General features: G+C 37.4%; 2 protein-coding genes and 1 non-coding gene across 3 annotated transcripts in view; 1 reads left to right on the plus strand and 2 right to left on the minus strand.

Annotated features, from left to right (window-relative positions):
* Window positions 1-638: 638 nt before the first annotated feature.
* On the minus strand, window positions 639-21,423 carry Tmem167a (transmembrane protein 167A). The gene is made up of 4 exons (XM_050119858.1): window positions 21,281-21,423; window positions 11,064-11,173; window positions 8,467-8,501; window positions 639-3,040 (listed from the first exon to the last, which is right to left on the minus strand). The coding sequence occupies exons 1-4, from the start codon at window positions 21,281-21,283 to the stop codon at window positions 2,970-2,972; spliced, it is 219 nt and encodes a 72-aa protein (XP_049975815.1). The 5' UTR covers window positions 21,284-21,423; the 3' UTR covers window positions 639-2,969.
* Window positions 10,411-10,545, minus strand: LOC126487190 (small nucleolar RNA U109). Its single transcript, XR_007588311.1, has one exon. It is a non-coding gene; the product is annotated as a small nucleolar RNA U109 (small nucleolar RNA).
* A 25-nt stretch (window positions 21,424-21,448) lies between the features above and the next one.
* Xrcc4 (X-ray repair cross complementing 4) overlaps window positions 21,449-23,852 on the plus strand; it is a 208,004-nt gene continuing 205,600 nt past the window's right edge. Inside the window, exon 1 of the mRNA XM_050119855.1 lies at window positions 21,449-21,572. The gene's annotated coding sequence lies outside the window, so the exon portion shown is untranslated. The remainder of the gene's footprint in view (window positions 21,573-23,852) is intronic.

Consider the following 23,852-nt stretch of genomic DNA (forward strand, 5'->3'; position numbering starts at 1 on the left):
CAGATGGAATATGAGATTTTACAGGTTTCTGAAAACAACTGGCTAGTTGCTTCTACAATGTTTAGAGAAATCTCCGGAGAATCTACTATTGTATTCTACTGTCAACCTTTTTGTTCATAAACTGAGGGAGATTTTATTATCCTCCTGAGGGATTTGTGAGGCAGGAGGGAAAACACTCATCTGCTGTTTTGAGGTAGGTAAAATACAAGACTCTCCAGAATACAACACCTGTCCACCTTCATGGTTTATACCATACTCCGTTAGTGCCACGACAAACTAAGAGACATATAATACCTAACACACAACTGTGCTTTTGCAAAACACTGCCAAGCTCAGCTTATTCCATGCTCTTCTACAAGTTCTACCCTCAATGAATCATGGCTCTGCATTTGCTCCTAGAATCTTGAGATTATCTCAATGACAAGTGCTAGCACATTGTACTTCATATACATTAACCTTTCATTTATATGACGAATACAGGGAAACTACTCATATTTCTATTTTCAATGCTTACACACCATAAGAACTGTGTAATGGTTCCTGAAATATAAATTATTTACAAGTGCTAAATATTTTTTCACAAATAGCGGCAAAGATTTGCTGGACTTTGTAAACTTGGAAAACTTAATTCATAAAAATGTGTTATCCGATGATGAGAATAATTTTATTATGAAGATGAAGGAATTTATTATAAATTACATATTCTTACTAACCCCAGTAGGAAATATCTTGAATGGAAACATATAAGGTAGTTTATGGCATAAGTAGACACTGAACTGTGTTTAAACTCTTCAAAAATATATGACAAATTTGACAAGTAAGTGGCTTCTGACCATCTTGAAGGACTACCTGGAAATAAGACATGTCCCTACTCTGTCAAAGGCACAGATGACACTCATCAGGAACCAACACCAATACAAAACAAATGTTGAGACATGGATTTAAGACTCTAGAGCCAATCTGGAGCTTGCTAGCCCCTGAGTCTCAGCATCCCTCCTTAAGCTGTGTATTACAGCCAGTGTGTAGAGGCCAGATGCCAGCAGTACTTACTGCTCCTCCACATTCCATCTGAACACAGAGCCGAGTATCCTATGGGCTTCACACCCCTATACCACCCTATGGCTCGGAAAATACGAGTCAGGGTTTACACATCAAAAACGGCAATGTCTCTCTCTTTTTTTTTTTTTTTAAATCAAATCCTATACCTTTGCATCAATCCTACACTCCAGAGAGCCCTACTTAAAAAGAGAAGAATGGCGGGGCTAGAGATAAGCTGCTACACAGTTAACCGTTTTATGTTACCACACATAGTCCAAATTAATTATGTTCCTCTCATTTCCACCTACACTGTCTGAAATGTTAAATTAAACAAACATTTTAGGCCCGATCCTTTATTCTTTCCTTTTTATGAGATGTGTGCTAACTTAGGAAAAAATGTTGACAACACTTCCGGAAAATTCAGTTGGTAGCAGAGATGGACAACAGATGGTCACCCAGAAATCAGACCTTGAAAGATGACTTACTGTGCACAAAGATGCTAATGAGGGAGTCCTATTTTTGGGACGTCCTAGAAATCTCTGACCTAATATAAAGCCCAAGATGCATGCAGTTCAGAGCAGAATAATTACCATAATCTGATTTCCTGTCCAAAGTAAAATAGACAGGTCTTAACTAGCTATAGATATTCCAAAGATCCTTTTGGAAAAAAAAAAAAAAAAAAGATCCCAAGAAAACACAAAGTAAGCTTCTTTGATGTTACCCTAAAGTGCAATCCATGCAGTATCAGGCAATCTGTAACCTGGTGGTCTAGCAAGCTTTGTGCCTGTCTGGGCTAAGGTGATATGCTACTTAAAAAGGCTTCAAGTTCAGTACTCTGTTTCTATAGAATTTAATTTCTGAGAAAAAGTTTCTTTCATACTTAAACCAGTACTTAAATAATAAATGTTATGTGTGGTATGTGTTTTCAGGTAGATTAAATTCCTCTTAGCTTTAAAATAGCAATGAATTCCCACTTCCAACTGCCTTTTTATACTAAGGCTTCATTCCTAATCTTTGCATATATCTACATTACAAACTGCTCAAATTCTTGCTTCAGTGTCAAAGCTGAGAGATACTTAGACTGTAGTATCCAGACTAAGCAGGTATGAGATGTGTTTATCACCTACAAAGTTAGAAAACAGATTCCAGTTTAAGCTGACAGAAAAGAAACTGTATTTAAAGTGATGCATTAAAAACACAACAAAAACCACATTTGGGATAACTACAACAAATGATCTATTTGGAAGACCTGACACTAACGAGAATGAAAAACAAGTGATATCATTAGTCTACTCTTGTTCTACTTGCTTTTTCCATTCTAAGAATGCTCTTTTTCAGAGAACGGCAGCTGTATCTTTGACCACACTTGACCATATTATATTAAAGAAATGCAGGGTTTTGTTTAAAATATTTTACACCTGTAATAATTTGCCAAGAATAGAGGTATTCTGGTTAGCAATCAAAATGGTTTAAATATGAATGCAATCAATAAGAATAGCAACAACAAAAATAGAACAATTTTTTCCAATAAAAATAGGCCAGTCATTAGAAGGTCTCATTCAATGAGGACAACATTTTTAAGCCCTAGTGAAAGGAGCCTGTGGAATCCACCAACTGTTTGTTCTACTTCGTGGCTTCAAGAACCTTATGAAAAGCAGTCCCGAGACAACAGAATGACATTTGCTGAGAGTTAATACTGGAGCAACAGACTGAGGTTGATTGCTATAATCACATCCTGTGTATTAAACTGTTACATCTTAATTATTTATATAGCTCATTGGTCCAATAGCATAAAAATAGAGAACAGCATCTTGAAATTTATCTCATTTCATGTTCAGAGATAAAAAGGGTTAACTATTCTTCCCATTATTTCCTGGAGGCAAGTCTTTGTTTAGAGTCTGATGGCAATCACACGCTGGTAGTTTTTGAAGCTACTGTATGAAGAGGATGCTGAAGGCCATAACTATACAGCATACAGCAACGTAAGGACTCTTGCGTTCACCTGTTGAAAAAAGGAAGACATTCATCTTGGTTGAATGAATGACTAATAAAGATATGATAAAGTTACTACTGAGAGATGGGAAAACAAGGAGCTGGAGGCAAAATAAAACAAGCTCAATACAAACTGATTAACAAGGTGTGCTAAAATTGCAGCCCAACGCAAGGCAAAGAACTTAAAGACTCCAAAACAAAACCATTGTTATCATGTGCTGTTCATGTAAGTTTTCAAGCAAAAGGGTACATGTGGAGGTTAGAGGACAAACAGGACCACTTTGGAGTGGGCTTTCTTTCCACCTGTCTATAAATTCTGGCATTTGAACTCAGATCATCAGGCAAGTGCAGAACCATCCTACTTGCCCATCACAAGATTTTATTACTATTATTATTATTCGTAACTCTGTGTAGTTCGCAAGAGTGACCTATGTAGACGACAATGTCACGTCTCAATATAAAAAGGCTGGACATGGTTAGCAGCTAAACCCAAGTTATTTCTGAGACCTGTACCTAAAAGTACCAATGCCGTGCCCTGCAGAATTTATGATAGAGCCAAAGAAATGCTCTCCAGCAACTCAGAGCAAAAGGATAGTCAGGTCTCTTCCTAAAAAATAAGACAAGGAATTTCCCTAGGTGATCTAAGGCAGAGCATTCAGCAATATATCTTCTTTGTATTATGGTATCAGTTCATGACCCTCGTAGTATTTAGAAGACCAGCAGGATAGCCAATATTATCCCATTAAAAAAATAGGCACAAGCTCCTCCATAGATGATGACTATTTCTGATACACTTGGTACTAAGTCTTTTACAGTCAAACATTCTTTATCTAATCTTTGGGATGAGAAGTATTTCCATTTGGGAGATTTTGGAATACTTGCCTAGATCATCCCTAAAAATTTGGAAATTCTCTGAAGTCTGAAACATTTTGGGCATCATTTCCACTCACAAAATTTCTGAAATCTCAGTAATTCAATAATTTGTTAAGTTAAAAGTAGGTATTAAACACAATAACTTCTTAAATGAGTCAATTCCACATTCATTTAAGAGTGTCCATATTTAGACACTTTCTTTTGTCTGATTTAAGATCTGATGTCGGCTTGTGAAAGTGTGTTGCTAGCATACAGACCATGCAAGGGAATTGATTTTCATTGTTGCTGTGTTTTTAGTAGCTGTAAACTGTACTAACTCAGAGGGTAGCAGACATAAGTAAAGAAGCAGTCACATGGAAACAGCTGAGGTATGTCTGAGTTCTTTGCGAGCCAAATAGATGACTTTGGCTAGCCTTACTTAGGTTCTTCCACAACATGGAAATTCCACTTCCCTATATTAAGCTCCTTAGTTCACCTTAGATACTCTTTACCTGGCTCTCATAAATGTCAACCTTGACATCCCCATTAAGTAAAATTCTCAAGGTCACTGTCAATGTTCAGAGCTTCTTCACTGTGTCAACACTGATATATTAAAATATTACATCTATTAAAACAGTATACATTTATTCAGGGGTTTTTCTTATAATTCCATCCTCCAGGAAGATCACCAATCAATATAGTCCACAAATATTGAGGCCATATTCTCAAATCTAAACTGAACCAAACTAAACCAACAAAATTCTCAGATTAAACCACAGTAAAGTAAAATAACAACCACAGATTTGGTGTTCTCAAAGTTTTTGTTTGTTTAAATTGCCTTTGCCCCCGCCCCCAAACAGACTGCCTTCTATTAAAGGAGAATCTATAATGAAAAGGTGGTTTTAGAATAACATTGATTTAACTTAAAAAAAAAAAAAAAACAGAACACTGGTTTACAATGTTAATTCATTAGGGCTAAATAAAGCCCCACAAAACACCTCACTGATCCATAAACTTTAGGTAGATGTTATAAAGTCTGTTATTCTTTTCAGGGCTGGTATGTCCACTGCTTAGCACAGTCGCAGTAAACACCCAAAGGGAGCAATTACCCCTGAACTGAGTTTTCCATCTGCTCGGTATTAATTCTTGAGGAAGTTCTTTTCTTTCTCATCTCATGACTTAGAATGCTATAATTTACAGATGGGATTCATTTTCATGTTTTTCATTTTCTTAAAAGAGACTGCCATGTGGTAGAGCTGGGCATCTTTAGTTGAACTCGAGTAAGAAGGTTGCTTCTTGTCAGGTCGTAGCTTTGTGTAAGTGAGTAGGAACGGTTACTGTCATATGATGTGTAACAAGATAAGATTACCTGTCTTCTGTCTTCTGCCTCAGTCCCATTACAATTGCATCCTCTCTTTGTGGATATACTGTGTGTCAGGAATAGAGAGCAGCAGGCTCTTGAAAAAATGTGTGTCAGCACCAGAATTTTCATAGCTAGTTTGCTAAAAGAAAGCAAATGCTTTCAGATTTTCATAACACTTTTAAGTGACCCATTCAAGATTGGAGGGGGGGTTCATATAAATAACTGCGCACGCACAAAGGAAAGGCAGTTATAACTAGACAGAAAAACAGACCATAATTGAGGGACTCATCAAGACAGGCACATACTATATGTCTGACGCTTTAAGTTCTAGTCATAATTATGCCCACAAAGGCTACTAAATAGAATTGTCTACAGGTCTAACTCCTATTTAAAACAAAGCTAAAAGCCTTTATCGTTTCTTTGGAAGTTAGCAACTTTATATAACAGAAAAGGAAAGTTAGCTCTTTAGTGCCAGATCTCTGTCTCTCCCTGCAGAATACTACTCAGGTTTTTTTTTTTTTTGCTTTTTATTTATTTGTTTGTTTGTTTATTTATTAAAGATTTCTGTTCTTCCCCACTGCCGCCTCCCATTTCCCTCCCCCTCCCCTAATCAAGTCCCCCTCCCTCCTCAGCTCAAATTCCAAGGACCACACACCTCCATACAGGTCTAGTAAGGTAAGCATCCAAACTGCCTAGGCTCCCACAAAACCAATAGGTACAGTAGGATCAAAAACCCATTGCCATTGTTCTTGAAGTCTCAGAAGTCCTCATTGCCCGCTATGTTCAGTGAGACCGGTTTTATCCCAGGCTTTTTCAGACCCAGGCCAGCTGGCCTTGGTGAGTTTCCCATAGAACATCCCCATTGTCTCAGTGTGTGGGTGCACCCCTCGCAGTCCAAAGACACCTAAGGTCAAGCTCAACTTCCTTAGCGATCAGGGAAATGCAAATCAAGACAACTTTATGATACCATCTTACACTTGTCAGAATGGCGAAAATAAAAAACACCAATGATAGCCTTTGCTGGAGAGGTTGTGGAGAAAGGGGTACACTCATCCATTGCTGGTGGGAATGCAAACTTGTACTACTCAGGTTTTTAAGTACCTTGTTCTTGGCGATACTTTGGTCTATAATATATTTTCTTTTTCAGGTGACTGGACTCCTAGGCAGTTTGGTTTACACTTACACTTAGCGATGAGGGTGACAGTCTGTTTCTCTTCTTGGTTCCTTTGCAGTGTTCAAGACTTCTTCTATTTTAGGGTTTGTACCCATTATTCATGACTGAGTGGCAGATAAGCCTCTATACAAATCTATAAATCTAAGCCAGGCCTTTTTAATGTTAGCATCACTGACATCTTGAACTGGAATATTTTATTGTGATTGGCCATCTATGCATTGTATATTTAGGGAGATCAAAAACCTGTACTCACTATATGTCCCAGATTCTATAGTTTTGACAATAAAAAAAATTGTTCAAGGCATGTTTAATTTTATGAGATACAACAATGTTATCTATAAAATTCATGTTTAAAGAGTACAATAAAGAAACAAAAATCTCAAAAGTTTTAAGTGATAGGGTTGAGCTATAAGTTGAACACATATGCAAGAGAAACCAAAATATTCCCTGAATAATAGAACACTGATCTAGGCTATACATATTCTTTTGCTAATATAAAGCGAGCCATATTTCCTATGAATTCTCATGCTTATTTCTATAGGAGAGAATAAGGCATCATAAAGAACACAGAGGAAGGAAAACTTCACATAAAAGCACACTTAATAGTTAGGGGGATAATGCTTCTCTTCTATCACTCCATCAGAATGATGGCTTTCAATAAGGTATTCTGAGAAATCCTTTGTACTTATCAACTATCCAGAAGACTTAGAAACATGGACAATGTAGCATTAGACTGCTAATTTCTAGTAGGAACTTGCCTATCATCTAAAAGTCCAATGGAAGGAAAAACCTTCTCTTGAAAGTTAGCGAAATGATTAACAAATGATGCCTGAACACTCTGAAGTCCAATTTACACCTCAACTGTGCTTAGTTATGTTACACTGGCTCCCAGGACTTTAGAAAAATGTCTAAGTATTCTTTTTTCTTTTCTTTTCTTTTTTTTTTTTTTGAGACAGGGTTTCTCTGTAGCTTTGGAGTCTGCCCTAGAACTAGCTCTTGTAGCCCAGGCCGGCCTTGAACTCACAGATTAAATCCTAACTCAAGGGTTAAGTGTGGACCATGTGGGCTGTTGATAAACTAGCTTAAAAATAAAAGGCATAAAAAAAGGCATACTCTTTAAATTATGAAGTTAACTGTGCTTTAACAGAAGAAGGTAGTTACAAGGAAATTCAAGGCTAATAAAATATTGAGATATGACATTAATGTGTATATACACATATGTTTAATTACAAATACATGTCATGCAAATATTTCCAAAGACAACAAACTTTACTTCCAGTCTAAGCAGTCTAAGCACAAACACCACAAAGTATTTTTTAATTAGATATGTTAAAGATGGTATAGCTGATTATTAAAAATTATTATTACTTTTGCACCACATTTTGTTTACTTTCTGACCACTCTGAATTTACGTGAACAGTATCACATGATGATAAAATAAGAAGCCAACCTGATGTGTATTTAAAATGCAAATAACCTTACTATTGTTATTAAACGTGAATGAAGCTCATCCTTAGTTATCAAAACAGTATCCATGAGCTGGTGAGATGACTCAGTGGGAAAAAGTGCCTGCCCTCAGGCTTGCCTCTACAGGAACCATGTGTGTGGAGGAGCAAAGTAACCACTACAAGCTGTGCTCTTCAAACGTACATTGTAGCGTGTGTACCCTCACCCTTACACAAAACAAGTATTTAAAAAGTATAGCAAAAGTCTTAAAAATTATGTTAAAAGCAGTAATTTTGAGAAAATGATACATGAAGATAGTTTTTACATGAGTCTTTGTAATATTCTAGACTTATTTCTTACAGAACATAGCTCTGTGTTTTATTATTTTTCCATATCCCTGTTAATAAAATATTACAAAGTTCCCCATTACATCTAGTTTTAAATAGCAGAAAATGAAAACTGGGAGAATTCTGTAAGTTCTTACAAAATTACAGGGGACTGAGAAGCCTATACTTGGAAAACTGACAACTGATTGCCTAGCGTATAACAAATAAGATGTCCAATAATTTATAGTTGAAATGAATGCAGATTAGACACTTACCAATTCGGGCACACTTCCAAAATATTCCCAATAGTCTACACAGGATAAAACAGAACAAAAACAATTCCTGATTACTGCAAAAGCCAGTTCATTTCTGTCAATATCACAGAACACTAATTCTACATACTGGACTTTAAGATGTGCTCACTGGTCAGGAGCCACCAGTTATATATGAAAACTGGGCCGGAAATACCATGAACCAGCACTGGAGAGAGGCTACTATTAACTGGACTATATGTGTGACAGAGGTCAGAATTAGGGCACGTTAATGTGAGAGTGACTAAAATTTATACAAGGACTCAATGAATTAATTCATTCAACTTCAAGCTCATTGTCACTTTCAAAAGCAAAAAAAATTACATGTTAATTTAAGTAGTAATTTTGAGATAATTACACATGAGGATAGTTTTTAGATGCGCTTTTGTAATATACTACAAGATTTATTTCTTACAAATTATAGCTTTGTGTTTCATTAATCCATAACTCTACGAGCAGTCCTTACATGTGCTAGATAACAAGGAAATATACATAAATGTAAGGCTACATTTTTAATATAATGAAAATTATTAGTTTAGGTGGAAATAAGCATGAGTGTATTAAGTGAGACATTTAAGACATATATTCCAGGAATAACATTTAAGATGGAGATGTTCTTTTAAATTCCATGAATAAGGAAATTATGAGTTAAATATACACATATATTTATATAAATGGACATATCACTTATTTGGAATACATAAAAAGCAACAGCTTTGGCAAAAGCAAATTTGAAAAAAAATTTGAAAAAAAAAAAAAAACCAAAATAAATCAAAAACAGTACAGCTGTTTTGAGGTATATACATACCTGTAATTATGTATATCTATGTTTACAATTATGTTTATAAACAGAGTACTAATTAAGACAAATCAACCTTATTTATTTCTAATATGAAGACTATCTTCCTTATCTGAAGAGCTTAATTATCAAGGATATTTATCTACTTTTTTTTCAAGGAAAGATGGTTAATGAATCCTCACAGGCAAATACAATTCCGAAAATTATCTAAGCTACCGACAATGCCAGACTGTGCTTTAACTCAGCCCTACTTAGTGTGAGGCCTGTGAGGCCGCACTTCATGGCTTTCAGAGCAGCATCCATGCTCAGAGGACTTTATGAGGAGTCTGCAGAACAGTAATGGGGCTGTGCACAGTGTTGTGCACTGAAGGAACATGGGTCAGGAAATTTAAGCATTACTCAGAATTGGCTTTTTTAGCCAAATAGAAAACTGAGGTCACCCTTACAAAACCATGTGTTTGATTCTCAGCACCTATGGGTCAGAGTAAGACATCTCAACTCCCTTCATGGGATACTCAGTACCCTGAACAGTTTGAAATCACCAGGCCACAAAAGGCTGGTCTCCCAAGTCTAGTCTAGGAATAAGGAGCTATTACTCTGGACTTAGTTCAGACCTATCCAGCAGTGAGCTGTTTCAGAGAATTTCCTAAGGCACGCCTCTGAACATCTAGATTGCTGTTTATTTTTATTTTTTTTTAAAGGAACTTTGTTAGTTGCTAAAAACCACTACAATCTGTTGCTTAATTTCTATGGCTTGTGTGTCTCTGCTGACAGTGCTGTAAGCCCAGGGAACTAGGAAGACGCTATCTAAGGAGCAGTCCTTCAGTGCAGCCCTGGTCCAGACCATCTGGATCAGTTTGTAGAAAATGGAGTTAAATGTAAATAGTCAAGACATCAAAAATGAATTGCACCTGACAGTGAGGTAACTCCACCCAAGCACGGTAAACACAATGACAAATCTCTTGTGAGAAAAGAGAACCAAATATTCACTTCTACAGAAAAGAAGTTTTTATTTATAATCAAGTAAAATTGTTTCTAATTGTACACACAACTGACCCTATTAGCTTATATTTTGAAATGTAAAAACAAGAAAGCCTTTTGGGGACCTTTAATGTAGGAGAAATATACTACTACTCAACCTCTACTGTAAGGTTGGTAGCCCTGAGAACTCCTTGATCAATGTAGCATGTTATGGATACATTCCTACTCCCAAAGAGAAGAGGGGCAGACATGTCCACATGCAACTTCCCTTTGAAGAGAAATTTCATGACAGCGCTAGAATAGTAAAAATGCTCAATTCTAACTTTAGTAGGGACTACTTTGTAAGATCAAACTCCTATTTTATTGGGTCTTACTCATTATATTACAATTCTAAATAACTGATTAGAATAAAAAGCTATAAAATATGTACAATAAGAGTTCAGAGAAGGGGGTGGAAAGGGGGAAAACCATGCCTACAAAGTTACCAGGGCACTGTCATAACAACTGATGCATATATAACATGTCTCACCTTCAGTCACAAGAATCTTGAGTCCACTTTTATTCAGTATGTGAAATGTCAAGCCACACTAGATCACTTTTGAAGTTTACTCATTAATTTAGTAAGGTACTACAAATATTTTAGAGCTTTAAAGCATGAAGAAAATACAAAAACTTACTCAAAACTAAGTTATAAATAGAATTAAACTGTCTAATGACGCTCATGGTAATTTACATTCGATGCTGGTGAGAACTGACTTGACCAATATCATTAGGAACATACCCAGTTTTATTTCTGTCCAGGAGGCTGGGTGCCAAGGATCGGATATAAGCACACGTACATATAAGCAGCAAGATTACAGTCAACAGACTCTGAAAATTGAAAATGGCAGACTATAAAGAGAAAGAGAGAAAACAAAACAAAAACAAATTAATATCACAAGAGAAATTTCCTATCCAAAAAATGCCACACAATTCCACATTACAGGCAACACGATGTCGCACAACATGCAAACAGCATCATGAAGTCTTTAAAGGTGAACTTTCCTTCCATTCTTTAAAGTAAAGAATGCAGGAGCTGCACCAGAAATGTAAATCCATGAACCTGAATGTCATGGATTCAAACCACCGGAGCCAAGTGGACTCTGTATAGCGAATGCAGATGGTCAAGGCGTGCAGAGTACTAGACAGAGGACAGGTGGTCTCCACACTGCCAGGGGCTAGCTGTGTGAGCCCCGGGACCATGAAGTCTTAGCCTTCATTTGGCATTTACAAATCTGAGCAAAGCCAGGGAGAAAGATTAAATACTGACTAAAGTTTCTTTCAACTGAGCTTTTTTACCTGGGATAAGCATATTTTAAAAATATGAAATTATGTTCCAAGCCCTGGTAAATATTAAGATTATTAGACATTGGTGAAAGAAAAGCACCTGCCCTTCCTTTTCAGTAACTCGTTATGTAACTGCCTTCTCCTATTGTAAAGCTTTACTAGGAATCCTAAGAGTTATATATTTAAAGAGGCAAACAGGTAATCATGGGTTTCAAGTCTAAAAAAACCTAGAGTTTGGTTCATTCCATTCAATATTCAGGTCCTCTACAAGAGCAACAAGTACCCTTAGCTGCTGAATCCTCTCTTTAGATTATCAGTCCAGCTCTGTCGGGAAGGCTCCCAGAGCCCAGAAGTCCACCCTCTGTATTGCCGCGGTTCTTCTAATGCCTAGGCTCTTCTGGAACTAGAGATCCCTCGGCCTTTGCCTCTCAAGTGCTGGGATTCCAGGGGCACTTTCCCTTAGGAACCTTTTCTACACCTCAAATAGTAACCGACACTTCCGCTATACAAGCCACTCCGGAAGTGTGAGCACTGCACAGTCAATCTCTAACACCTGGCAATGTGTCTGAAGCACAGTGCAAACAAAAAGAGAAGCTTTTAAGAAGCTGCAAGAACATCATATGATAACTCTTCTGTTATTAGATGCTTCCATTAGGAGGCACATAAAATACATCAATCCCAGTCAACAGTATGCCTACTTAGTAAATTTAGAAGCAAAATTAGAAGATTTTCTTTCTTTCTTTTTTCTTTGGTTACTCAAGACAGGGTTTCTCTGTGTAAGAGCTCTGGCTATCCTGGAACTCGCTTTGTAGACCAGGATGGTCTCAAACCCATATCCTCCTGCCTCTGCCTCCCAAGTGCTGGGATTAAAGGTGCCTACCACAACAGTGCGACTAGATTTCTGAAAAAAAAAAAAAAAAAAAAAAACAGGAGCAATACATCATAATTATTTTTCAAAGGTAAAACTGCTACTTGTAAGTGAGGTTCACTTGAAAATCTCAGAAGCTAGTGAAAATGCTATGAACGTCAAGAGATAAGTCAGGTAAGAGAAACACATGGTCAAGATGCACACATAAATAACCTTCAGAATTATATTATTAACCAAATGAAAAATGAAACAAAAAGACAATAAAAGAGTAACTAGAGCAAAACCTTCAGATTTCTAGGCTTAAAAAGAATTACATTACATTAGTAACAAAGGCAAAGTTTTAGGAGGAGGAAAAAAACTCCAAACCCAAACAACTACCTTAACACACATATAAAGTCTTTGTATAATTAGTATCAACTGATAAAGTTCTCAGTTCTGAAGCTAAGGCTGTGAAGCTAACCCAAAAAACAAACTTAATACCAACACATGACTTCTGAAACAGTTGATTCTCAAGCTTATATATTGAAAAAAAAAAAAAAACAATGGATAGGATAATTTTAAGAAAATTATTTTTCTTAAATTGCCAGGCATTACTAAAATTATTTTTACATATTTCGATAAATAAGACATTACTGAAAAATGCAAGAATTGCACATTATTAACCAATAGTGCTTAGTGTGTTAGCTTATGGATTTGCAGTTTTGCATGCATGTATGGCGGCGAGAGGCTTGGTCCTTCCACTCTCCACCTTCATTTTTAAGGCAGGATTGTTCATGCAACTTGGATTTTACGACTTCAGCTAAACCAGCTCAACAGGGAGTTTCTGAGACTCTTCCATCTCTCTGCCTTTCCATCCATGGGATTATAGGACCACTTTAAAAAATATTGACATAGGGGGTTGAATTCAGGTTCTCATGCTTACCTGTTAAGCAATCTACCAACCCAATCCCCACTTACTAATATAACTAGTGACAAAAATGATTATATACAAATTATATTAAGAATTGGGCAGACAGAATGCAAGATCTCAATGCTAGTATAGTCTTAGATCTATAAGCACTGATTCAAAGTGGGAAAATAAGGATGACGGTGGGTGACTTTATTAGTGAGTGTAAGTTTTATGTCTGCAAAGGATGAACAAAAACACTTGTAATAGCCATTTTAATACTTGTTTTCCTGTGTAAAGATTTTGCTCACTTACAAAGCAAAGGTGGTATTTAATATGTATTGGCTTTTAATTAAATTTGGTTTTAAGTTGATGTCTGTGAAGCAAAATGGTTAAAACACTGCCACAGTGGTTGTCTTTCAAAGATCATTTGACATGCACATGAATATACTGATAGTATTTCTCTCTAGGCAAACAACAATATGCATATTTAGGGTCCACTATAGGAAATAAAGTTGACACTAAGGATATAAAGTTAAATTGCACAAATCTTTCCTTATTTGGAGCTCATAACTAACAACAACTACTGACATTCACCTGATATTATTATTTTTAATAATTTATTTTATTTGCATTGGTGTTGAGGTGTCAGATACCCTGAAATGTTGTGACTTGCCATGTGGGTGCTGGAAATTGAACCTGGGTCCTCTGGTAGAGCAGTGATCTTAACTGCTGAGCCATCTCTCCAGTCCTCACCTGGTATTCTTTTACATTTTCATACCCATCAGTTATTATATCTTTATGTTATAGGTGAAAAACACACACCCCAATTATCCGATTAGAAAAAGATGGATATTTTCAAAACTAAACAGTATTATACTGTAGCATCAGCAAGAGATGGTTTGGAACCCTGGGGATCAACACACGTTTTCAAAAGAAAAGCTTTAATAAGAAAGCAAATACATGTTAATCCACAAAAGACTTCATTTAGAAGGAACAAGAATATGGTAGGTTCTAGAAAAGACAACACAGCAGTGTGTCTGTGTAAGTGTGCTTGTGTGTGTGTGGGGGGGAAGGGACTGGCTAAGGAATTTTAGAATTAACACTTATATTAAACCAAGGATTCTAGTGGTAAAATGGCTAGTTTTACAAAGCAGGTTTACTATCTTCTTAATGGAGTATCTAAATTAAGGATTTCACCATGTATTCCACTTTTTTTCCCTGAAAGTTTTGAAAAATAATCTTAATGGTAAGACACCGAAGCTGGTCTCTGTGTGTTTGAGTCCACGTGTGCGCATGTGCATGTGTGCATGCAGGGAGCAGAGTTGCCCATGAAATGCTGAGTATACAAAAAGCTCATCTTAGCCTTCTTTTTCTCTTCCTGTGTTTGAAGGTTTTCATAATAAAAGATAAAACAGCACTCACCGTCATGCCTATTATTAAGTGGAATGTGTATATATAATTTGTGTGTGTACAATCATTTACAAACGAAAGCTGTTTACATGTACAAAATATACGATATATGCAACTTTGTTCAGGGATTTAAGAAGTTTATATTTTAAACAGATAATATTAGACGGTAATATCTTTCAGATGTATTTAGACTCTGGTCAAGATTGTTTTCTAAGTTATGGAGATTGGCCTGTTACCTGTAACATTTCTCCCAATGCTCAGCATCTGCTGTCTACTGATCCAAACTTACTCTCTGGGTTAAAAGAAACAGATGCCCTTATTTAGTAGAAATACCAATGAGACTTTCCACATAAAGATCTTAATAAGAGAAGAATGGGAGCTAAACAAAGATAGCACATGCTAACAAAATAAAAAGATGTAAATTTCATTAATAACAGGCATTACTGAGAAAAATCAATTTAGATTAAAGTACTAAGTACATAATTTTGCTAATTATCCAAGAGAAGTCTACAAACTGTTGTGAATTTATATTTGTCAAAGGCATTTCAGATAAATGAGCAAAGAAAAACATACTCTTCCGATTATGTAAACGGCCTAGGCTGTGAAGGCCAGAGGTAATTTCTACCTAGATTCACATTTACCACTTTCTGCAACTCCAATGTTCTATCAAGACCCAACTTTGAAGGTGCTCACACCTTGAAAAGGGTGTATTGTTCTCATTCTAATACACACAATAAATTCACTTTCAAGAGGTATGTATAGCTGAGTAGGCAAACTTGCTAACTGAAAACTCTAGATACTCAACGACTCCACAATTTAAAACAGTAATTATGAAACATGCTAGTTATCAAGGGGTCACAAATACATATGCTCTTGTGTGCTGATTTGCTAATTACTAACTTCTTTGGTCTTTTTACTTTTTAAAGTCCATGGGTAATATAAGTAAACTTAAAGAGTTACACGTATCAAAGTAAAATACAAAACCTTCACTGAGTTCTGAACTCTTTTCATCCCTAGAGCAATGGTTCTCAACCTTCCTCACGCTGTAACCCTTTAATATTTAATACTCATGTTGTGGTGACCTCCTAACCATAAAGTTATTTTCATTGCTACGTCATAACTGTATAATTTTGCTACTGTTACGAATCATAATGCAAATATCTGATATGTATCTGATACCTGATGTGATCCCCAAAGGGGAACCACTGCCCTAGAGTAACTAGAAGATTATCATTGTTATATCTTAATACATAAAGAAACTCTGGCTGTCTTTCCACACATCAACATGTATTTATGCAGATTTTGTTTTTAATGGGATGCTGCCACAAAGAAAACTTAGAAACAACATTTTCCATTTAAGTTCTTCATTCTTTTAGCGGTTTAGCGAGTTGCCACACTTCCTGATCTATACTTTGTTACTTGTAAAAAGGAATATTTTGTTAACCCTGATGGGCACTCTGTCTCCAAACCTCACTCTTAAAAGTGATATGCAAAGACTATGCTTGCACAGGTGGAGGTATTCTTTAATGGGATGGTGGTGAGAGAAGGGGAGTATCGGAAATGCTGAGTCAAAAGCAACTTATTGATCTTTCTCCCCCCAAGATAATGAAAATTTGGATGCAAAGTCTGTTGCCACGTGTGATTAGAAACATATTCGTATGCGTGTGCAGGTAATGTTTTTGCATGGGGTCCATTCTGTCTACCACATCTATAAATATTTCCTTTTCATAAAGAAGCATCAAATGACATTCCCTTGAAACAGGGCTGCCTGTGGCATTTACTGAAACACAGTATCAAACACAATAGTAACCCTTAGGCTGCAGGACACAGAAACCCTTCTTTGACCTAAGATCACTTACAACTGTGCACTTCACTTTAAAACACAGTATTAGAGACTACCAAATTATTCTCTTCTTACGCTCTTCAATTGTAACTCTCCATTGCAGACTAATCACCAACCATAACTAAGCAAAGCTTCCAATAGTTTGGAACAACTATGTTGGTTTCTTGAGTTAAAGCAGTCAGATGAGAATAATCTACTCGATAATCTTTCTGAAGTAAGATTAAGTACTTAAGTAGTGAAATAATGAAAGGGTCCACAGGCATTCTTATTTCGAGTCATTCCTGAATGCTAAAGCTATATCCACCAAGTTTGGAAGTGGGCGCTTGCTCTAGAATTACAAATGAAAGCAGCCTGGACAAACGCTAATAGAACTTTTAAATCAGAAATCTTAAGAAACCACCTCCAAACATTAGAAATATGGAGTTGGGAATAGTTGGTATCAAACATATCACAAAAATCTTAAAAAAAAAAAAAAAAAAAAACACGGGGAAATAAATTAGTAGAGTAGGCACTCTACCTCTAATGATTGGTTACTAACAAGATTTAATCAACAGAAAGGATGTTTAACTTACCGGATTTTCCTAAGTATTGGATCACTGTGCTCCTTGCAGATTTATTTTTAGCATCAGCAAAACAAAATGTTCAGCGTATTAGCTGAGTAAGAGGCTTCTTTTTGTGTAACACTGTCTTAGAGTTTCAAACTTTTATTGCTCACATTTAAACTAAATCTTTATTGACATTAATTCCTCTATCTTAACTCCAAGAACAAGTTAAAATTAAGAGTTAATCTCTAAGGATGACTGCAGCCAAGACTCCAGGAAACAGAGATACACAGCCTGAACTGGTGATTTCCTGTGACCTGGGCAAGACTTCCAATAGAGGGACTGGACACCAACCCAGCCACGTAACCTTCGAACTACAAGCTATCCTACCTATGAGATGTGCTGGGGTTAAGAGTGGAATAGATTGTGGGTGGCCAACCAATGACTGTTCCATCCTCAGACCCATGCCATGAGAGTGAGCCCACCACTGACACTGTCTGGAATACCAGGACCCAGAGCTGGATGATCCAGAGACCTAGGACAGAACCAAACACACTGGAGAAAAAAAAGTCAATGTAAAGATGCCTAACGATATTCTGCTATACTCGGAGACTGGTGCCCAACTGTCATGTTTCCATCAATCAAGGATGGAAATAGATGCAGAGACCCAGTCACACATTAGGCTGAGCTCAGGGAATCTTGCTCAAGAGAGGTGGAAAGGATTGTAGGAGCCAGAGGGGTGAAGGACACCACAAGAAAACCCACAGAATCAACTAACCTGGGCTCATAGGAGTTTAGAGTCTGAACCAATAACCAGGGACCCCATACAGGACTGAACCAGGCATTCTGTATATATGTGACAAATGTAGTTCGGTCTTCTTGTGGGACTCCTAGCAGTGGGAGCAGGAGCTGTCTTTTACTCATTTCCTGGCTTTTGGAACCCCATTCCTTATATTGGGTTACCTTGCCCAGCCTTAAATACAAGGGAGGTGCTTAGTCTTACTGTAGCTTGATATGCCATGTTTTGGTTAATATGGGAGTCCTGCCCTTTTCTGAAGAGAAATGAAGGAGGAAAGAATATAATGAAAACTTCGGTCAGGATAAATAAACTAAAAAAAAAAAAAAAAATTAAGAGTTAAACACCAAAGACAAAAATTTAAAACACTAGCTAGACTTTTTTGTTTGACATAAAACTACTTTCCTTAGGGTAGAGAAGACCACAGAAATCAACACCCCTAACCTAATTATGATAAAATATATACCATACTGGGAAAATAGGTCAGCATTTTATCATTTGCAAACCTTGGTCAGGTCAGCATTTTCCAACTAGATTTTACTTAGCAATTAATATGTACTATTGTCCTTTAAAAATGGAAACCACAAAATAGAGATAAATATTAGCTCCAAATACAAAAACACCCAATCTACACAAGTGACCCAAACTGACTGAATACATGCACGCTCTTCAGGACCAGAGGCTATTACACATATGACACATACATTTATCACTGAATAAATCAACATTTCTCCTCAGTTGCCTTTGCTCTAACTAGCCCTGTTTCAGAAGTGCATAAAGACTTTATTTACTCATTTTCCACTACAGAACTTTGATTACGAGTCAAGCCACAGTTCAGAGTTCATACACCCCAGGCAGTGTTAGTAGCTATCTAGTCCAAAGGTGGAACTAATACTTGATAGCTTTAAAAAATGAAATCTTCATAGGACACCTCGATAAAATGATTGAAAAGATATTCTGAAGGGTAAAAAGCAAATCCTACTATGAAAAAATGTATTTTGCAATCAAGAAAAGACAATCAAATACAGGCTGTTTGGTAAAAGAGAAAAGCTGAACGCTGGCCATGTGTCACTGGCCCTTCTCTAGAACTGCTCAAAGATTTAAACACAGCAACTCCCCAAATTTAGACTTAAAGAAGCTACAATCTCTGGGAACTCAAAAGTATTTATTAGCAGTTAAGTACTCTGAGAGAAGATCACTGCACCTACATTACACTTTATACACCGTGTGCAGTGGCTTTCAGAGTTAAATTAATGGAACATTTTCATAAGATCAAATTTATTTTTGTAATACTAAAGATACATGTTTTTCTCCTGTCCTTTTTATTGTCAATACAACAAGAATTATCACCTAAATGTTTCTGTCACAAACCTGCCTTTACCTCTTGGATTTCCTGTGCGATTAATGACATCTTTGACCAGTGGAAAGGACCAGAAAGGACCAGATATACGGTGATTAAAGGAGCTGCTATGTTTAAGCCTTACCTTCAATGTCATATATATGACATTGATATATATATATATATATATATATATTATATATTAAATCAAGATGATCTTGGGTGGGCAATATACTTAATCCTTTTTGTGTGTTAAAATAATTATGTCCAGTAATATCTCTAATAAAACATTGCATACAATTATATTTTCTTATAACACTTAAAAAAGTAAAACTTGTAGATTAAAAAAAAAGTCCCATAGCTCAATGTTATCACGTATCCTTCCATAGCCATTGTACACATATAAGAACATGTACAATTCACCCTTCAATGTGGGTTATGCCTCCATGGAGTCAACAAATCATGGATTGAAAAAAGAAAACTGGAGAAGAAACTTGCACATCTACACTAAACACAGGTGACATTTTTCTTGTTACCATTCTGTAGGGAGACATTAAGATAAACCCAAGGCCTGGCTTTACTTACTAGGTTTGAGAGCCGAGGCAACTCGGTCACCCTACTTTTCAGCTCCTTTGCCTCTAAATATCTCAGAAGTGGGAGTTTACAGCAAGACAAGGCTTAGGAACTCTTTAAACTTGATACACACCAAGCACTAATAAACAAAAGCTTTTTTTGGTTTTTTGAAAAAGTTAAAACATTATCAGTCTTAAACGATCTTTGTGTGTTCTATGAGCAAAGTTACTCTACTTCAGTTTCTTGGTAGAGAGGAAGAGAGCATTCTTCTAAGTTTAGTACCACCGTATTAACAACATCCTTCTGGCTAAGTGTATGTTACTGTGTGGTAGGCAGCAAAACAGGCTGCGATGGACCCTAAAACATTAATCTGGATAACAAAAATGTGTTAGTCAATGCTACCTCCTTTCCCAGGTGCTAATCTTGCTTAGGAAAGAAACTCCAATTTATGCCCAAACCTTGACAAACTGTCAAGAGAGCAGGAAAGACTAACCGAGCTTTTGACCACTGTTCTAAAGGCAGTGTACTGTAGATGATATCGGAATAACTCCTGGGAACTCAAACTCAGCTTCCATGGAATCCCGGTGGGGGGTGGGGTCATGGCTGCTTTTCAGATGATAAAAAAAATATTCTTTCGCTAGGAATATGCTTATAAATGGTTTCTAAATTCACCTAAGTGGTGGTGCAGGGTTCCTTGCCTTGAATTTTGTTGTGGTTGCTATTTTCTGATTTGCACTGAAAGCTTTCCTGAGGTCTAAGCTATTAAACAATCATTAACCCTAACATGAAATCCCAGGGAGGGCGAAGGTTTGCGAGAAAGACCCCGGCCAGACATTACTACGAGGAAGCACACTAAGCTCCTACAAGACAGATCCAACTTTGCAGGGAACTTGAATCCTTAAAACATCCGTTTGCAAAGAAGCACCATTACAATGGAAAGAATGCTGTGGAAGAGGCCCTATCTCAGAGCTTTGGATTCAACAGGTAGAACAGAAGGTGTAGGATCTAGAGTTAAGGAAAAGCGGCAATCTATTAATTATCACTGTAAGATGCGGGCTGGGTGTTACACGGAGCACATAAAAGGGGAAAAGGAAACTGAAACTAGCGTTTGAGAGTGGATGTCCAGAGATCTATGTAACCGCCCGGCCGAACATGCCACCGAAACTGTACTAAACAGCTCAGCAAGGCGGCCTCTTCGCGAGGGGCCGAGCCCACCACCACCCGCGCTCTCCCTAAGGCTCTCGGCCTGATGCTCCGGGACGAGCCTCAGAGCCGCTCGACTCCTCGGCCTGTGCACCGCCGGGTCCCGGAGAACCTGGCTCCCGCCCGGGCTCCCGCGCTCCACAGCACCCGCACCATCCCTGCAGCCCCTCGGTGAAGCCCAACCGCGGCCCTGCAGCCCAGGTTCTTACCATAGTGAGGCCGGTGCTGGTCCAGCCACATCACCCTTCCGGGCCGGGGCGGAAGAGGACGCCCGCCCGCTGCGCTTCCCGCTCTCTCCGGCCGCCCGGTTGGGCCTATCGCGGGGCCTCCGCCCAGCCTGCGCCATCCCGACACTGTGATAGGTTTCCGTTACCGGAAAAGGCGGGGCTTGGGCGACGCCGCGCAAACCGCGGAATTAGCGGACTCTCTCATTGGCCGCACCGTGTTAGCCTGAGTGTCCACATTTTCTTCGGCGGAGACCGGAAGTGGAGTCACTGAGAGGTAGGGCCCGGAAGTGGCTGCGGTCTTTCTACATAAGGAATAGTTGCGCTCTCCTTTTGTTTCTTCCCATTTCAACCTCCTGTAGTTTTCTGACATTTGCCTCCAAAGCTGCTCAGTGTGCGGCTTTTGACCCTGTTTGTGACCTTGTGTTTGTTGATCTTAGGGGATGTCAGGGTTTCCTAAGGTGTCACCTTTTGAGGTTCCTCTTAAATTTCTCTTTTTGTCCTTTTGATTTGCAAGAGTGAGAGGCTCGTTGGAATATGCTGCGTTACTGCGTGACATATACTTGTATTCCGAGGACTGTGTTTAGCTTGTGGATTCACTGCCCCTGCACCGCCCGCCCTCACCCTTCCAGTATGGTCTACATCCGGGGACTTAGACTTTGTAGGCCCTGAAGAGAGGGCAAGAGTTCTGGTTGCTACTGGAAAGGAACCGCCCATTTTCGAGGGGGAGTAATTGGCTAGTTTAGTACTACTAGGTGAGGCACTACTTCACCTCTAGTTTTTCTTACGAATTTTATAGATATGGGCAAGGTGTAGTTTGATGTGTTCAATTATATATATATATCGTTCTTCGAATGATTCTGAAGTCGGGATTTTTTTTTTTTTACGCTTTCAAGTGTATCAAAATTATGGAACTCTTGTGTATCCAAATACTTCTTTTCTTAGGCAGTATGGTTTTCTTTTTTTTTTTTTTTCAAAATGTTGCTATTCTTTAATTTATTGGCCTAGAAGATATGTAGTGAGCATGAGCGAAGGAAATGGATTTGATATATTGATTTATGAGCTCTATTCAGCAGAATCATGAGAATCCAATACTTAGGGCAACACAGTATTTTTTCCTTAGTGCTCTATGTGATTGTGTATGATACTGGATGGCACCTAAGATTTTATTTGAAATTATAATTAGATTTTAAAAATCAACTCTATTCAGTTGCTAAAAGTTCATCAAATATTCAAATTAAGTCTCTTCATTATTAGTGGTATCGAGACTGCAGCAGAGGAAGTTAATGGGGGAATAGAGAAGGGGCAATAGGAAATGATAGTGTACAGTACCTTCCACCATGGTATTTAATCATTTCAAAATTCCTGTGTGTTATACCTTACTACTCAAGTTGAATAAATATGAACTTTCCAAATGTAGTTGTAGAAAATATGTTCTGAGCTCGCTAAGTTTAGCTTCTGTAGCAGTGAAAAGCGTTGGAAGATGTTATAAATGACTTATTCATGTAAAAAATGCTGAGTGCTACCTTTGGACACCTGGGATTGCTATTTCTGTACGAGTCTATGCTTCAGGCTCTAGTAAGGAGCACAGTAAGCTAAAGTTCAAGATAGTAACTGGTTTGTTGTATTTATGAACAATTTAGGCCATAGTTTTTTACTTTAGGCCATATCTTAACTTCAAAGTAGTAGCAAATAGATTTGTCAATTTTAAGTTATTCATAGAAGTACATACTATGGGGAGATAAAGCTGAACATTTGTGTATGGTATTTATTGTATTCATGTAAAATAGCAAAATGAATCTTACATACTTAGATCTGTGGGGAACTTGTAAGGTGATTAGGCACACAGAGACCCTGATTTTGATTTTGATTGTAAGTGAACAATTCCTTTGTTCCTTTCGTAATCTTTGTTTTGCTTTTTTTTTCTTCCTGCTGGTGGCTCTACTGTGAATTTCTCATTTAGAATCATTTGGGTCATTTTCCTCCTAACGCTGAAACTTGACTGTGTCATTCGTTATACAGGAGGATTTTCAGCTTTCATGTCATCCACAGGATTGTATATGAAATGATGTATTTATAGTTTTCTGCAGGAGTGCATTTAGCTTTCTTCACTGTTATGAGAATTAAATGAGTTAAGTAAAAGCAAGTAATTTACCCAAGTCTTTGGTGCACAGTAACAGTAAGTATTATGGTGTACATCACATTCTCCTTCTCTGGTGGAGGGAATGATGAAAAAATGATTCAGTTTCATATTCACACAATAAAAGGTTTAAAATTAATTTTGTTTCAATACTCCCAGACCACTGCATTTCTCTTTTTTTTCTTGATTTCTGTTATTGATAGTATTTGTGGTTTCTTTTTACTTTAATTACTTATTTATTGCTACTCAAATATATTACTGGGTTTTATTTTTATAATTCTAGCCATCTATTCCTTCATTTATTTTTGTGCTTGCTTTTTCTGTTTCTTAACCAAATACATAAACTGAAGTTAAGTTCCTTTGACTTTGATTGCTGCCTTCCTGGTCTCTATGTGTTTCATTCTCTTCCCCCATGAC

This window comes from Alexandromys fortis, unplaced genomic scaffold, assembly GCF_014885135.2.
Source record: "Alexandromys fortis isolate MF-2015 unplaced genomic scaffold, M_Fortis_MF-2015_v1.1 scaffold_132, whole genome shotgun sequence".
In the NCBI taxonomy this organism is placed as follows: domain Eukaryota; kingdom Metazoa; phylum Chordata; class Mammalia; order Rodentia; family Cricetidae; genus Alexandromys; species Alexandromys fortis.

Bases quoted from the DNA above. Each gene is read 5' to 3' on its own strand.
- Tmem167a (XM_050119858.1), bottom strand. The intron at 8,502-11,063 runs GTATGTTCCTAA...TATCCTGTGTAG, and splicing joins CTGGACAGAAATAAAACTGG to ACTATTGGGAATATTTTGGA. The intron at 3,041-8,466 runs GTAAGTGTCTAA...TTTTTTCAACAG, and splicing joins TTGGAAGTGTGCCCGAATTG to GTGAACGCAAGAGTCCTTAC.